Source organism: Eulemur rufifrons, chromosome 1 (genome assembly GCF_041146395.1).
Source record: "Eulemur rufifrons isolate Redbay chromosome 1, OSU_ERuf_1, whole genome shotgun sequence".
NCBI classification, from domain to species: domain Eukaryota; kingdom Metazoa; phylum Chordata; class Mammalia; order Primates; family Lemuridae; genus Eulemur; species Eulemur rufifrons.
In genome coordinates this window covers 667,842-685,357 of record NC_090983.1, presented here as the reverse complement: position 1 = coordinate 685,357, position 17,516 = coordinate 667,842, and the positions used below count along the sequence as shown (strand labels likewise).

Genomic DNA, 17,516 nt, shown 5'->3' with positions numbered 1-17,516 from the left:
GTCCAGACCCCTTGGATGGTGGAGACGTTCACTCAGATGTCGCAGAAACAGGCTGGCAGGCGGGAAACTGCCCACTGGTGGGACTGGGGTGCTAGCAAAACCCACCAGATAGTGGGGGCCCCCGGCTCTCCTGCACCCAGCGAGCAAGAAAGCTAGAAGCCCCCGACGCTGGAAGAGAAGCCCCTCTCCTTGTCCCGTCTCCCCAGCGCCCTCTACTGGCAAGGCCTGGTGGTGAAGGAGGAGTGTCTACAGGGTCCTGCTGTGGTGCCACAATCAGGGCAAAGAAGGGTGGATTTGGAAATAGAAAAGCAGTAAATAAATAACCGACTCACCAATATTAACAGGTTCACATTTGGTGATTGTAAGTTGTACTGTTTCCTTGAGTAGGTTAAGAGAAACTTTTAAAAAGAGCTGGGGTGTCAGTGGAGCTGTTGATGCGTACGTTCATTTTTTGCCCACGTCTTACAGTAGAGATGATTTTTGTGCCAGTTGGTCTCTTTGGTGTAGGAACACAGAATTCATGGGGGTCACTTGTCCCTCTGTGATACAGAACCCTTCCCTGAGGCCGGGCGCGGTGGCTCACGCCTGTAATCCTAGCACTCTGGGAGGCCGAGGCGGGTGGATTGCTCAAGGTCAGGAGTTCGAGACCAGCCTGAGCGAGACCCCGTCTCTACTAAAAATAGAAAGACATTATATGGACAACTAAAAATCTATATAGAAAAAATTAGCCGGGCATAGTGGCGCATGCCTGTAGTCCCAGCTACTTGGGAGGCTGAGGCAGTAGGATCGCTTAAGCCCAGGAGTCTGAGGTTGCTGTGAGCTAGGCAGACGCCACGGCACTCACTCTAGCCTGGGCAACAAAGTGAGACTCTGTCTCAACAAAAAAAAAAAAAAAAAAAAAAAAAGAACCCTTCCCTGAGAAGCAGAGCAGAAATCCCAGTTAACATCTTTATGCTTTCAAATTTAACGTGGGTCTTAATGGCTCTCAGTGCAGGTTGGGGCAGTTTGGGGAACAGTATTTTGGGAACATGTTGTGAGAACCCAAACCCAAGATTTGAAAGTGCACCAGGATGAGAGTGAAATGCCTGTCAAAGATGCCGGTGACCTTTCAGAGGATCTTGGATGAATGTAGCTACAGTTGCCTGTGAGCTTTCAAGATTATTTTTCTTGTACAGCATAATGTTATAAAAGGAAATTTGGGGTTAATCTAATTACCAGACAAGAAAAATCTTAAGTAATGAAACTAACTACAGATTTGAACCTGTATTGGGAGTCGGCATCTAGATACATGGAAGAGTTATAATTTGGCAAATGAACTGTAAATGGGCACATGAAGCAAACAATTTAAAGGACAAAATCAGGCTGTTTCAAGAATTTTCCCACAGTGCTTGAGACAAAGAATAAAGAAGTACTTTGTTAGGCAAGCTTTTGTAGTCCATTTTCATCTAGACAAAATCTTTAATGGCACTTTTGTAAATGCAAATTGTTAACAATATGCTTTATGTCTATGCTTGGAGAAAGACTTGGACTCCATGACTAACTGGAAAAATGGAAACATTGAACAAAAAGTTTTGCTTTCTAACTCATATTTTGTATTTCTTTTTTTCCTTTGAGGCAGGATCTCACTCTGTCACCCCGTTAGAATGCTGTGGTGGCATCATCACAGCTCACAGCAACCTCAAACTCCTGGGCTCAAGTGATCCTCCTGCATCAGCCTCCCGACTAGCTGGCACTACAGGCGCCCGCCACCACGCCCTGCTGATTTTTCTATTTTTTTTGTAGAGACACAGTCTGGCTCTTGTTCAGGCGGGTCTGCAACTCCTGGCCTCAAGCAGTCCTCCTGCTTCAGCCTCCCAAAGTGCTAGGATTGCAGGCGTGAGCCACTGCGCCTGGCTACATTTTATATTCTGATCATTTGCTACTTTGAGCATGTGCAGTGGGCATTATTACAGTCTAACTGATGGTGAATTTCTGCATTTTTAGAACCAGAAGGTAAATTTTAAGGACAGAAGATGTGAAAGGGTAAAAGTGGATTGAGGCAGATACAGGTAACACCGAGAACAGAGCTGATTCCAGCACTTAATGAGCTACTATCTCGGTCATGAGGCACCTATTAAAAATTAAAGACCGTGAACCTGTGAAAAATTATTTTGGCAAGAAATCTTGGAAAGTGTTCTGAAAGGTCGATATCTTTAACATACATCATGGAAAAGATGGTATTTTTTGTGTGTTTTACTAACGTGTTGGCATGAGAAAGCAATCACTAGATGCCATTTTGAGTAACACGCCCCCATCACAGAGCCTAAGGGCTCTCCATCCTCTGGGTCGTCTTGCCGTCTTTGTAGCCCTCATTGAGAAGCTGCTTTGCACATGTGAGGACCTGTCCTGAAGGAGCTGCGCCAGCCCCCTGTGTGCATGGCTAGGAGAGGTTTCTGGTGACGCTGTTGTGTGTGCGCACACCAGTAAGGGCTGCCTTGGACCAGGACACCATCACGTGTCAGGCAGGTGCAGGGCAGTTTTCCTACGGCTGTTTTAGAACCTCCCCCTAAAACCCTTTCAGAGCAATAATTGTATTCTTCAAATGAGGAAAACTGAGGCTCAGCATACGCACCAGGTAGAAACCAGGATTCTCGCTCCAGAGCCTGTGCTCTTCTGACTGTATGACAACGCTTGTTCCTTGTGATAACTCAGGAGCCAGGAGCCAAAAAGTGCCTGATAATAGCTGCGCCTGCACTCTGAGCAGAGAATGACTGAGCCTTGGGGTGCATGGTCGCTGGTGATGTTTTGGAAGTAAGTAGACAACACACCAAAAAGGTAACAGGACTAAAAACGTCTATTTCTGTACCTTATTTTATATTTCATCATCTCGACTATCAATGCTTCCTTACATTTAGCCATAAAGTCTAAACTGTTAAAATTAAACTTTCGTCTAGTTTGGTCTTCTTTAGGTTTGGGAAATGATGGGTTGACGTCTTCCTAAAATTTATGACATCCTTGGAAAGCATGCACTTAGGCCACTGCAGGGCAGCCCCAGAGTGAGCCAGAGGCCTGCGGCTGCCCTGGCCGGGCCTTAGCTTTCCCTGTTTGCAGAGCTTCTCTTCAAGGCCTGTGTTTCGTTGGACCTCACACAACGCCCGTGGCTTCTGGCCGTGAAGAATTGCGCCATCTTTTCATGATTTCTGTCAGGTTGGACCTCAGTGTTTATGGTCATAAGGGAAGCGTTTCTTCCAGTTGTTAAGGGATTTATTTATTCATTAGGAGACATCTGAGTGCCTATTATGTAAAAAAAAAAAAAAAAAAAACCACTGTGGATCAAAGACTCTCCTGACCATTTTTTAATAATCTGAAGTGAAATACTAGGAGCTACCTAGGATCCCGCCCTCAGGGAGAGCTCTTTCTGTTGCAAGTCTTTAACAGTGTGGTGATTTGTTAATTAATGAACAAAATTCAGAGGGCAGAGAGTTCCCACGCTTCTGAAAACTTATAGTCTAAGAAATTATTTCCCGTTTTAGGTTCAGTACTTTAAAGACAGACTCTCGCTCTGTCACCCAGGCTGGAATGCCATGGCACGATCATAGCTTCCCCACAGCCTCAAGTTTCTGGGCTCCTCCTGCCTCAGCCTCCCAAGTGGCTGGGACTGCAGGCACATACCACCACACCCAGCTAGTTTTTTTTAAATTTTTATTTTTTATGGAGACATGGTCTCACTATGTTGCCCAGATTGATCTGGAACTCCTGGCCTCAGCTGTTCTCCTCAATCTCCCAAAGTGCTGGGATTATAGGCATGAGCCATTATGCCCTGCCGAGACCCTGTCTCATTCATTCATTCATAAATAAACAAAATCTAGCAAACAAACAAACTAGATTGATGTGTGTTTGGGTATAGTGCCCTTGGAAAATTTGCTTTCATGGAGTGCACAATTTTATTCTCTAGATAACTTAATTTGCAAAAACTGTATTGTGTAGATATTGTAATGAACTGTATTTTTTTGGGTGATATCTATAATATGTGTTCTGTTTTGGGTGACCATTTTTAAAAGGGACCTTGGTAAACTGGATTGTGTCCAGAGAAGATTGATTAGATGAGGATTTAGGGAGGTGGAGGCTGGAGAGACATTTTGGCCAAAGGCTGAGAATTCCTTCCGAGCAGACTGTCCCGCAATAGAACCAGCTGCCTCATTAAATTGTGAGCTCTGGGCTGATCAAGCAGGGGTTGAGTTGACAGATCAGAGATTTTGTAGAGAGGATTACTATAAAAGGTGAAAGATCAATTTTCATGAACTCTAAAGGCCTTTTTATTATACCTCTTTTTTCCTTTTAATCACATTCTTACTGAGGTATAACTTACATAGGAAAGCACACACATCTTACCTGTGCAGCCTAGTGAGTTTTACATATATGTACATCTGGGCACCACCACCAGGTGAAGGTGTACAGCAGGCTTTCTTGTGCTCCTCCCAGTCAATTACGAGCCCCCTCCCAAAAAAAGTAGCTACTATTTTGATCTTTAGCACCAAAAATTAGTTTTTCCAGATCTTGAATTTCATATAAGTATAATCATAAAGTGTTTACTCTGTGAAATTTATCAGTGTTGTTCCATATAGTAGTGGCTGGTTGGTTTTCTTCAATACTTGGGAGCATTGTGTTATAAAATCAAATCCCTGTTTATCCATTCTGCTATTTAATTGACATTTCAGTCGTTTTCAGTTTTTGGCTACTATTAATAAAGCTGCAGTGAACATTCTTGAACATGTATTTTGGTGTCTATAAACAAATTTTTCTGTTGAGTATACACCCAGGACTGAAACTGTTGAGTTATAGACTTTATGTGTAGCTTTAGTAGATTCTGTCAATCAGTTTTCCAAAGAGATTGTACAGATTACAATATATGAGACTTGCAGTTGCTCCAGATTCTTGCCAACATTGGTATTATCCATTCTTACATTTTTATCCATTCTAGAGGGAGTTTAGTGGTTTCTCATTATGGTTTTAATATGCGTTTCCCTGATGTCCTGTTGCCCAACTTGTATTATTGTTCATTGGCCATCTGAATATCCGCTTTTGAGAAATGCCTATTCAAGTCTTTTTGCCCTTTGTCTTTAATTGGGTTGTCTGTCTCTCTCTTATGACTTGTAGATCTTGATATATATTGGCTACAAGACCTTTGTTGGGTTTTTGTATTGCCAATATCTTCTAGTTTGTGGCTTGCTTTTTTCCTGTGTTAACAGTGTCAATTCATCTAATTTATCGATATTTTGTGGTTTTTGTGTCCTGTTTGAGAAATATTTGTCTACCTCAAGCTTTATTGTTTTACCTTTCCGTGACTGGTATTGAAATGACCTTGTGCATATTGTGAGGCTGGGGCCAGTGTTCGTTTTCTCCCATGCGGATATTCTGCCCTTCTGCCTTCAACTGTTTGTTGGAAGGATCGTCCCTCCTGCACGGAATCACAGGGTGCCATTGCTGTCAGTCAGGTGACTGTGGACGTGGGGGTCTGTTTCTGGACTCTGTTGTGTCCCCTGGTCTCTTTCCCCGTCTTTGCATCAGTGCCACACTGTCTTACACTGTGGCTGCAGAGTAAGTCTTGACACCTGGTAGTGTAAGGCCTCCAGTTTGTTCTCCTTTGATATTATCTTTGCTATGTGAGGCCTTTGATATTCATATAATTTTTTAATCTGCTTGTCAGTTTCCACAAACACAAGCTGCTGGGATTTTAATCGGAACCACATTGAATCTGTAGGTCACTTGGGGAGAGCTGACATCTTATGTGGAGGGTGTACCATGATCATAGATTGGAGACTTTCCTCACAGTGTTTTATAGTACTCAGTACAGCAGGCATCCGTATATTTAGACTTATTCCTAGATAATTGATTTTCTTTGCCAGTATAAATAGCATTTTTAGATTTACTTCATAAATCTAAAATTTACAAACTATAGTTTATGGTTAGTTTATAGAACTAGAATTGCTGTTTGTCTACTGATTTTGTATCCTGTGACCTTGCTAAATTAACTTATTAATTCTAATAGTTAATGTATAGATTCTTTTGTTTTCAATTGCTAAAATTCTGTATTTTTTATTTTTTTAGCTTTTTATTTTGAAGCAATTTCAAACTTACAGAAAAGATGCAAAAATAGTCAGAATCTTTTTTTTTTTCCATGAACCATTTGAAAGTGAGTTGCCAACACTGTGCCCCAGTACTGTCATGGCCTTGAGGGTATTTCCTACAGACAGGGAGGTTCTTCATCAGTGTCATTCAGGACGATGACACAGATCCATTTCTGTTGTCTGGTCCTCATGCCCCGTTCCAGTTCCCCGTTCATCCCAGTGGCACCCTTTACAACAGCCCACAGTCACACCTCAGGTCTCCCTCAGCCTGGGACTTTGCCTTTCACGACCTTGACACTGTTGAAGGTCACAGCACTTGCATTGTTAGGTGAGTCTCAGTTTGGCTTCGCTGTTTCCGTGTGACTGGACGGGGCTGCGCCTCTCTGGCAGGGATAGCGCAGAAGAGATGCCGGGTTCTCGTTGCGTCCTGGTGCGTGGCCCAGGATTTCAATGCACTCACTGCTGGCAGTGGTCACCTCGACCGTTTGATTAAGGTGGTATCCGACAGGCTCCCGTAAAGTGAGGACGTGAAACCACGTGCATGTCTCGCTGCTCGCCAGACTGTCGGCTTATTCATTTGTGGACTTGTGGATTACTGCTCTGCTCAAGGGTTTTCATCCAGCCTAGCCTGCCTGCTTTGACGCTAAGTCCCAGATTCGGCACGTGAGGACCGTTCCTATGTCCTTGGACAAGTCTCCGTCACTCTTGCAAGTGCTGGTTTGCCTTGTGGCACAGGATGTCCTGGGTTCATCTTGTTCCCTCCCTGCCCCAGACCTAGCACCAGCCTCTTTCTCCAAGGAAGATCTGTGTGTGGTGTGTTCCTTGCTTCTGCAGTCTTGCTGTTCCCGGGACCTCTCCGTGGCCAGAGCTAGGAGCTCTAGCCCTCTGTGTCCATGCCCCCCCCAACACCCTGCCTGTCACTGTGCCGGCACTCCTGCCCCCTCATTCTGCACCCCTCACCCTGCCTGGCACAGACATCCTGTGCATGGCCCTTGTGTGTGCACAGCCCCCTCCCCCACCCATACTTAGCTTTAGCTTTTGCTTGGTTTTTTTGTTTGTTTGTTTTGTTTTTTGAGACAGAGTCTCGCTCTGTTGCCCAGGCTAGAGTGCCCTGGTGTCAGCCTAGCTCACAGCAACCTCAAACTCCTGGGCTCAAGCGATCCTCCTGCCTCAGCCTCCCGAGGAGCTGGGACTACAGGCATGTGCCACCATGCTCGGCTAATTTTTTCTATATACATTTTAGTTGTCCAGATAATTTCTTTCTATTTTTAGTAGAGACGGGGTCTCGCTCTTGCTCAGGCTGGTCTCGAACTCCTGACCTCGAGCGATCCACCCACCTCGGCCTCCCAGAGTGCTAGGATTACAGGCGTGAGCCACCGCACCCGGCAAGCTTTAGCTTTTTCTTGTTGTTTTTTTTTTTTTTTTTTTTTTTTTTTTTTTTTTTTTTTTTTTTTTAGAGAGAGAGACAGGGTCTCACTCTGTCACCTAGGCTGGAGTGCTGTTTTGTGATCAGAGCTCACTGTAACCTCCAAATCCTGGGCTCAGGTGATCCTCCCACCTCAGCCTCTCAAGTAGCTGGGACTATAGGTGCATACCACCATGGCTGGCTAATTTTTTTTTTTTTTTAATTTTTGTAGAGACTTTATTTAAAAGGGAAAGTGTATCATTGCCTTAAATTGAAAACTATATTACTTGTCACAAATAGAAAATAAATATATTTGGAAGGCCGAGGTGCAGGATCGCTTGAGGCCGGGAGTTTGAGAACAAGCTGGGCAATAGAGAGACCCTCATCTTTGCGAAAACTAAAAAACTTAGCAGGGCATGGTGGCATGTGCCTGTAGTACCAGCTACTCTGGAGGCTGAGGCAGGAGGATCACCTGAGCCCAGGAGTTTGAGGTTATAGTAACCTCTAATGAAACCACTGCACTCTAGCCCTGGCAACAGAGCCAAAACCCTATCTCCAAAAAAAGGAGGTAAATATAAAAAGTAATAACTACTACTATTAAAGTTGTTTGTCCATGTTCCCCAAAACCATGCCACATATCCCACTTGGGGAAATACTGTCTTCACCCAAGGATATGACTCACTAGTAGTGAGGTTTTTCAGGCAGCTGTAGCGGGGTGGTAGGGTGTTTTGGGATAGGCAGGCCTTCAGAGGGCCCCTTAAATCCTGTCCTCCTGTGTGGCTCTATGATTCTAGGAAGGCCACAAAGTGCTGGGTTTACAGGCATGAACCATAGCACCTGCCCTTATTTTTTTAGTTTTTAAAAAGAATGCGTAGACTCTCCAAAAAATGGTTTAGTGCATGTTCATGATACAAATTTCGAAGAGTATGGAAGGATAAGTAGTCACGTTGTTCTATTGCCTGGAACCCACTACCATTCCTAGTTTAGCAGGGTCCTTCCAGAGAGTCATGCATTTACCTGCACACACATATGTATTTCCCCATCATACAGGTGGGGGCATATGTACTGTTCATATTACACCTTGCTTTTTTCTCTTAACAGCATATCCCAGAGATCTTTCCACTTTAGTCCACAGAGAGCCATCGTAGTCTCACTAACTCTGCCCAGAGTCTCACTGTCTGGATGTGCTATGATTTAGTAGGCAGTCCTACACTGGGAAATTTAGGGTATGCTTAAAATTTTGCTATTAGAAGCATTATTATAACAAATATTCTTTTCTTTGCCTGATTTTACATTTGTGAAATACTGCTTAGGAGTGGAATTTTTCATATAATAATGTGGACATTCAGATTATAGTAGAAGGTACCAGCCTGGCCCTGCCGAGACTATAGTTTTGCGCCCACCGGCCGCATGAAGACGCTGTTTCTCACACTCTCTATCGCAGTGTGATTTCGGACTCTGAGTTTTGCCAATGTGGTGGATAAAAAAATGGTATCTCGGTGTAATTTTCATTTGCCTATCACTAGTTAGAGCAGCAAGCCTCTTTCTGTGTGCTCAGACATCATTAAATGTTTCTGTTTTTGTGAGCAGCCTATCCTTGTGCCCATTTTCCTCTTTTTTTTTCTTTTCTTTTCTTTTTTTTTTTTTTTTTTTGACATCTGCCAGTTTATTGTAAAGGATATTTTCAGGGGTGCAGGTGAACAGATGCATAAGGCAGGAGCTGCCAGGCCCGGGGTGCACGCCACCCTCCCAGCACCACCCCCCATGTTCCGCAACTTGGAAGTGCCCCATTTTTCTATTAAATTTCTAATCTCTTTTACTTTTACTGATTTTTGCAATTTGGTAAGTTTTAAAGAAATAGCCATTTGTGAGATGAGTTATAGATGTTTTTCCCGTTTGTCTTTGAAGTCTTTTGACTTTACAGTGTTTCTTCCTGTACAGAGTTTTTCTTTATTCTTGTGTTGTCCAGTTTCTCGAGTCTCCTCTTGCGGTTTTTAACTTCTGAAGTGCACTGAAAATGGCCTTCCTCCCACCTGCAGTATACAGCACAAATCACAAAACGTTCTCTTTGCAGTGCTTGGATAAGTAGATGTTTTTATGTTTAAACATTTTACTCATCTTGAATTTATTATTCTGTAAAGCATGAGGTAGGATACAACCTAATTATTTTCCAAATGGATGTACCCAAAGTATTTGTTGAATAATCTGTTTTCCCCCCACTGATTTGAAACATCACTTTTATCAGATATGTCAGCCTTTTATATATTTGAGTATCTTCCTTTGCCTCCTATTCTGTTCCATTGATGTGTATGTGTAGACATGCACTACTACCAAACTTTTTACTTACTGTGGTCTTTTTCAATAATTTTAATTGATAAGGCTAATCCTCCCCTATTTCTCTTTCTCAGAACTTTCTTGGCCATTCTTGCATTTTTTTTTTTTTATTTTTTTTTTTTTTTGCAATAACAACTTTGGAATCCACCTGGTAAGTTCCTCCAAGGATCTTTTTGACACTTTCGCCAGGATGGCTTGGAATCCATAGGTGAATGCTCGACGGACTGTCTCTGTGAAGGTGCTTTCACCCAGGGACACGGCGCACCTGTCCACCCCCACACCTCTTCTCGGCCCCCTTTTCCTCTCATAATAATGTTGTAAAAGTTTTCTCCATGAAGCTTTCTTTCACTGTTAGGTTTATTCCTAGATATTTTTTACTGAGTATATTTAAAGTGAATAGCATGCCGTTTTGATATACATATACATAATGAAGTGATTAGTACAAACTAATTAATATATCCATCACCTTCCATAGTGCTCTTCTTTTGTTTTGTGGTAAAAGCACCTAAAAACTCTCTTAGCAAATTTTCAGCATACAGTACAATATTAACTGTAGTCCTCACGCTGAACATTAGCTCTCTAGACTCTTCATTCTGCATAGCTACAGCTTTGTACGCTGTGACTGCATCTCTCCGTCTCCTGCTCCCTTGCCCCCGGTAACTTACTCTCTGCTTCTGTATATTCAAACTTTTCTTAGATTTCACACGTAACTGAGATCATGCACTATTTTTCTTTCTGTGTCTGGCTTGTTTGCAGATGCATCCATTTCGTCACAAATGGTCGTATTTCCTTTTATAAGACTGAACAACATTCCATTTTACATACTGTGTGTACAGTGTATTTATCCATTCCCTCATCAGTGGGCACGAATGTTGTATCTCGGCTGTGGTGAACAGCGTTGCAGTTGCCATGGGGTGCGGACGATCTGTGAGGCGCTGACGGCGTCTCCTTTGAGTACATACCCAGAAGTGGGGTTGCTGCGTTGTATTGTAGCTGTGTTTTTAACTTTCTGAGGAACCTCCATACTGTTTTCCATAATGACTGTACCAATTTACATTCTCACCAGCAACATACAAGGTTTCTTTTTTTTCCCCACATCCTTGCCAGTACTTACTATCCATTGCCTTTATATGATAGCCATCCTAACAAATGTAAGGTGTTCTCATTATGGTTTTAATTTGCATTTCCCTGATGATTAGTGATATTGGGCACCCTTTTATATACCTCTTAGTCATGTGTATGTCTTCTTTGGAGAAGTGTCTGTTCAGGTCCTTTGCTTATTTTTTAATCTAGTTATTTGTTTTTTGCTTTTTGGTTTTGGGGCTTCCCCTTCCCCACTGTTAAGTTGTGTGAGTTCCTTATATGTTTTGGATATTAACCCTTTATCAGACATGTGGTTTACAGATATTTCTCCCAGTCCATAGGCTGCCTTTTCATTTTGTCGATTGTTTCCTTTGCTGTGCAGAAGCTTTTTAGTTTGATGTAGTCCCACATGTCTATTTTTGTTTTTGTTGCCTGAGCTTTTGGTGTCATATCCAAAAAGTCATTACCAAGGCCAATATCAAGGAGCTTTGCCTTTATGTTTATTTCTAGGAGTTGTATGGTTTCAGGTCATATATATAGTTTTCGGGGGTTTTTTCTTTTTTTTAAGACACAAGATCTCGCCCTGTCGCCCGCCCAAGCCTCCTGAGCAATTAGGTCTACTGGCCTGCACCACCACACCTAGTAGCTAATTTTAAAATTTATTTTCTGGCCTCAAAGAGTCCTCTCATCTCAGCCTCCCAAAGTGTTGGGATTACAGGAATGAGCCACTGTGCCTGGCTCTTAATCTGTTTTGAGTAGATTTTGGGGTATGGTGTTAGATAAGGGTCCGGTTTCATTCTTTCGCATATGGATATCCAGTTCTCTCAGAACCATTTATTGAAGACTGTCCTTCCCCATTGTCTCCTTGTCGAAACTAGTGACCGCATATGCTTGGGTTTATTTCTGGGCCCTCTACTCTGTTCCGTTGGTCTGTGTGTCTGATTTCATGCCAGTACCATAGTAGGGTTTGGGGGGGCGTTGTCTGTTTTTGTTTTTGGAGAGAGTCTCGCTCTGTCACCCAGGCTAGAGTGCCGTGGCGTCAGCCTAGCTCACAGCAACCTCAAACTCCTGGGCTCAAGCAATCCTCCTGTCTCAGCCTCCCGAGGAGCTGGGACTACAGGCATGTGCCACCATGCCTGGCTAATTTTTTCTATTTTTAGTCACCTGGCTAATTTTTTCCTATTTTTAGTAGAGAGGGGGTCTCTCTCAGGCTGCTCTCAAACTCCTGACCTGCAACACTCCTCCCAGCTCGGCCTCCCAGAGTGCTAGGATTACAGGCATGAGCCACCACACCCGGCCCAATAGTGTTTTGATTACTATAGCTTTATAATATAATTTGAAATTGGGAAGTTTGACGCCTCCAGCTTTGTTTTTCTTTCTAAAGGTTGTTTTGGCTATTTGGGGTCTTTTGTAGTTCCATACAAACTTTAGAATCGTTTTTTTCTGTTTCTGTGGAAAATGCCATTGGAATTTTTATAGGAATTGCATTGAATATGTAAGATCCAATTATATGCTGTCAATAAGAAACACACTTTAGATTCAAGGATGCACATAGGCTGAAAGTGAGGGATGGAAAAAGATATTCCGTGCAAACAGTACCCAAAAGAAAGCAGGAGTGGCTATACTTACATCAGACAAAGTATACTTTAAGTCAGAAACTATCTTTAGAGAAAAGGAAGGTCATTACATAGTGATAAAAGGGTCAATTCAACAATTATAAATATAGGTATAACAATTATAAATATATATACACCCTACATGAGAGCACCTAAGTATATGAAGCAAATATTGAGAGATCTGAAAGGAGAAAATTGAGAGCAATACAGTGATAGAGTCTTCAGTACCCGACTTTCAATAATAGGGTGAACATCCAGACAGAAAATCAACAAAGGAACATCAGATATGAACAACACTATAGACCAAATGGGCTTATTCCAAAATATTTCAAGTATTTTGTTGCTGTTGCCAATGTGGTTGTTTTCCTTTATTTTTTCCTCAAAATGGTATTTAATTGTATATGCAAAAACTGTTGATTTTTGTATAACAGTTTTTCCTCAGCCACCTAACTGAATTCCACTTTTCCATAATAGTTTTTAGTTGATCTTGAATTTTTCAAAGCAAATAATCATATCATTTGGAATTGCTGGAGCAAAGGTAATGCACGCTTTAACTTTTGAAATATTTCCGTGTTATTCCCCCGAAGGTCATACACAGTAACTTCCACTGTCCCCGGCGCCCTGTGGGAGCGGCTCTCTCCTCACAGACACGCCAGTGTTGGCTTCATCATCCCAGCCCTCTTTGATGGGAGAAAAATAATACCTCACTGTTTTCATTTTTCTCATTATTAGAGAGGTTTGGCACCTTTTTAAATGCCTAACAGCTATTTGTACTTCTTAATTCATAAGAGCAAAATAAAAGATAAATTGTAAATTTTTTCAGTGTGATTCTAGATTGTAACTTTGTTAAGTATCTTTCTATTCAGAAGTTTTTCATTTTTATTTAGTCAAATCTGTCTTTCCTTTGTGCTATGCTTAGGAAGACTTTACCTTTCCTGAGATGGTACAGATTTCTTCTCTGTTATAGTCTTTAGTCCACTGGAATTCATTTTTGTGAGTAGGTATCATAGGGATCCAACTTCATTTTTCTTCTAAATGTCGAGCTGATTGCCCCGCCTAATTTTTGAACAGTCCACTCTCTCTTCTCACTAATATGAAATGCTACCAAATAATAAATTACTCACTGAGATCTTAAACAGAGACTACGGGAATCAGCTTTTTAGTAAATATCAAAATTATTTGATGAAATGCTTATCAAAACTAGAAATGGTTTCTTTAGCATTAAGCTACAAAGAAATATGACTGAAAACATACTAAGAGTGTAAAATTGAAGGAATTTTTTTTTTTTTGCTTTATTTTGGTATCAGTTTCTGAGCACAGACTCCCTTATTTGCTTTGTGACAATTTGTAACTCTTGTACGCTAGAAGGCAAAGTGAAGCAAGAAATCAAATAAGATCTTGTACGTGGAAGTAGCTTTATGCACAGTTTCCATAAATCCTGGTTAGTCGTTCAGTCCTCATGATGTTTTCCATCTCCCTCCTCACAGCCTAAATGGGATGGCCAGGTGTTACTGACACAAGTTTGGACGCGTTTGAATCTGTTAGAATGTGACTACTTCGGACTGGAGTTTCAAAGCATCCAGTCCTACTGGGTATGTGCTTTTGATTTGTTTCGGGGAACAGGCGGAGGTGTGTTGTAGAATGTTTATGATGTGCAAGGTGCACAGAGAGCCTCTCGGGACCTACTGTAATGATACAAGCAAGATACAGTTGGCACATCGTGATTACCAAAGCCATGCTGTTAAAATAGTTTATTGTTAGCTGTAGGGAATACATTTGCCTCTAATCTAAGCCTAAATTTTCATCCTCCCCACATTCATTTTGTCCATTAGCACAAGTGCCAGCTAAATTCCTTCATAAATTATAAAAGCAACCTCTAATACATCCTGCATGAAAATCATTTTGAAAGTGGGTTTTGAGCAAACTTAACTGGTTATGCTTCATTTTACTTAACAGATGTAACTTTAAAAAATGTGGAGTTTTAATATTTATAGATGGAACTGTTTTAAAGAAGCCTGTATCAACCCATTAGTTCAAAAAGCACATCAGTGTTACAAGCTCTGTTTGGCCTTTCAAATACCCTCAGCAGGACAACGTATCTACCCAAGTTTCTCTGCTCTGACGGCACAGCTTGCCTCTCACACAGTAGCCTTCTTATGGATTTATTGTTTACAAATGCAGTATATGCCAGATATTTGTTTGGTGTTAACAGATATCCCCCAAAATAATTACTGGTGCCCATTCTATGCGTATCAACAGCTACACTCTGTCTGGCTGAGTGGAGTGTCCAGCGTAACAGCAGCCTCAACCCCGTACCACGCTTCCTGCAGTTTATTTCTTGAAGATTCTACTTATGTTGAGGGGGATTAGAGTCAGTGTTCCTGTCATAAAAATTTCTCTTCGTTATAAACCTTTTTGTATTTTATAGCATACTTATTAAATGGAGAAATTATTTAATAGCCTTGATCTTTTGTTAAATCCTCTTTAGATTTGGCTTGAACCTATGAAACCTGTCATCAGGCAAATACGAAGTAAGTCCTTTACTTATTAACTCCTTAAACTTCTGCTCATTTAAGATGCTTTGTCTTAGGATGTTCAAATTCAAGGCACATTCAGCTGTTCATTGTCTCCGCTGTGTATGAATAGCAGTAAAGTCATCACTGACATCAGATAAACTTGGAAGTCACTTTGCTGCTTAGTTTTAAACTCAGTAGACCAGTTTGGGAGGGGTGGCAACAGTAAACTAAATCAGATGGTTCTAGATGACTTTCTTCAAATTTAGAAGTAACGATATATGCTGTTGATATCATCTTAATTCTTGGACAGTATGCAAAAATAAGTATGCAGTTTCACTCCAGTTTATGAAAAGACATCGAGAGTCCTCCTTTAGCATTTTAACAAAATAGTTATAGTGTTGTATAATTATAAACATAATTGTAAGCATGGTTGTCTTTGTTAGTCTCTTTATTAAATTTAATAAATTAAAGCATATAGTACCACTTCCTAGTTTTTATGTAATTGTGTAGGATAAAGTCTCTAGTTGTCTGAATCACCCATAATTTTTTTTTAGTGCAGAACTGAGGAGAAAAGTATGTATAGAAGTAACTTTGTTTTGTACTAAATGCCATTTAGGTTGCCATAGCATTTCAGCAAAATAGCTCCTCTTTTCTTTTTGGTGAAAGTTGCCTGACTGTTATTAAATTTCAGTGACATGAAGATAATATCAGCGAATATCTTATGCCTTTTGTTTTTTTAACCTTTGAATAACCACATTTTTTTATCAAAAAATATAACCAGGCACCTTTAAATATTAGAGAATTTTGTGGAACTCTTTGGCTACTAAAAATGCCTTTTCTTTATAGTAATCAGATTGTTCTAGTTCAGTATAGTAAGTGGTGATAACATTTTTTTTCGTTGAAATGTATATGGATTTCAAAAATGTGTTTTTTAATTACTACTACTAATAGTGTAAACATCTTAACTTTTTTTTTATCATTTTTTTCCTAAAACATAAAAAGGAATATATTTAAATTTTTAAATGTATAGTTTCCTACTTGTTTTTAAGGTTTCCTTGGGTGATCTCTGCTTAATGCAATAAATTTCTCTTTGATATATGTGATCTTTGATAAGTTCATGTATAGGAAATTTCTTAATAACATCTTATTTTAAAAGATTTGCTTTGACAGTTCATTTGAAAGCACTAGCTCAATTATACAGTAATATGTAGAAAGAGAGTAAATACAGAGACTGACTTTATTTGTGAAGTTTAAATTTTTTCTTTCTATAGGGCCAAAGAATGCAATGCTTCGCCTAGCTGTAAAATTTTTCCCACCGGATCCTGGTCAGTTGCAGGAAGAATATACAAGGTAAAGAGCTCACAGGGGTCTGGAACTGTTGACAGCAGGGGGCTTATATTCACCTGTTGTCCCCACAGCACATGGCTCCTTGGAAGAATGAATGAGCTGAGTATACACAAGAAAATTGTAATAAATGTGAAGTAGTTAAGAGGACCTTTTTGGCCGTTGACTCTTGGACAAACACAGATGTGACTAGGACATAGGAGAAAAGTTTTTGGTACAAAATGGAATGGATGTTAGGGTAATTTTGAACACAGTATTCTCCAAATGAGCATAGCTTTATGCATGTTCATAAAGTCCTTAGGAATCTTCCTATGTATGTACTTATTTGTCAACAAAATGCACTTAACTGGCAGAAGTACCCAGTGTGATTGTCCTTGTGAATATATGGAGAAGCAATATTTTAGGTGATATCTGTTGTGCTACTCTTGAATTCAAGCTGATTCTTTGCAGAAATGATTGGAAAAAAATGTTAACAGTTGTTTCATCTGGGCAATAGGATTACAGAAGTATTTTCCTTGTATTTTTTGACACGTGTATCAATTTTATAATGAAGAATAAAGCAGTAACCTAAAAACCAACTCAAAACCCAGGGGTAGGCCGGGCGCGGTGGCTCACGCCTGTAATCCTAGCACTCTGGGAGGCCGAGGCGGGTGGATCGCTCGAGGTCAGGAGTTCGAGACCAGCCTGAGCAAGAGCGAGACCCCGTCTCTACTAAAAATAGAAAGAAATTATATGGACAACTAAAAATCTATATAGAAAAAATTAGCCGGGCATAGTGGCGCATGCCTGTAGTCCCAGCTACTCGGGAGGCTGAGGCAGTAGGATCGCTTAAGCCGAGGAGTCTGAGGTTGCTGTGAGCTAGGCTGATGCCACAGCACTCACTCTAGCCTGGGCAACAAAGTGAGACTCTGTCTCAACAAAAAAAAAAAAAAAAAAAAAACCCAGAGGCAGATATAAGATAAAAGAGAACCATGATGTTGTACCAGAAATGACTTTTTAGCCTTCCTGGCTAAAAGTGGATTCTTAAATGAATCATGGGTGTCTCATGAACTCTCTTTTCTTTTAAGCCCCCCCACCCCCACCCCCGCCTGCCCGTGCTGCAGCACTGAGG

General features: G+C 41.0%; 1 protein-coding gene across 3 annotated transcripts in view; it reads left to right on the top strand.

Annotated features, from left to right (window-relative positions):
* FARP2 (FERM, ARH/RhoGEF and pleckstrin domain protein 2) overlaps positions 1 to 17,516 on the top strand; it is a 114,566-nt gene that overhangs the window by 35,276 nt on the left and 61,774 nt on the right. For all 3 annotated transcript variants that reach the window (XM_069476233.1, XM_069475327.1, XM_069474615.1), the window contains exons 3-5: positions 14,033 to 14,137; positions 15,034 to 15,076; positions 16,333 to 16,411. In XM_069476233.1, the coding sequence (XP_069332334.1) occupies positions 14,033 to 14,137; positions 15,034 to 15,076; positions 16,333 to 16,411 (227 nt within the window). The remainder of the gene's footprint in view (positions 1 to 14,032; positions 14,138 to 15,033; positions 15,077 to 16,332; positions 16,412 to 17,516) is intronic.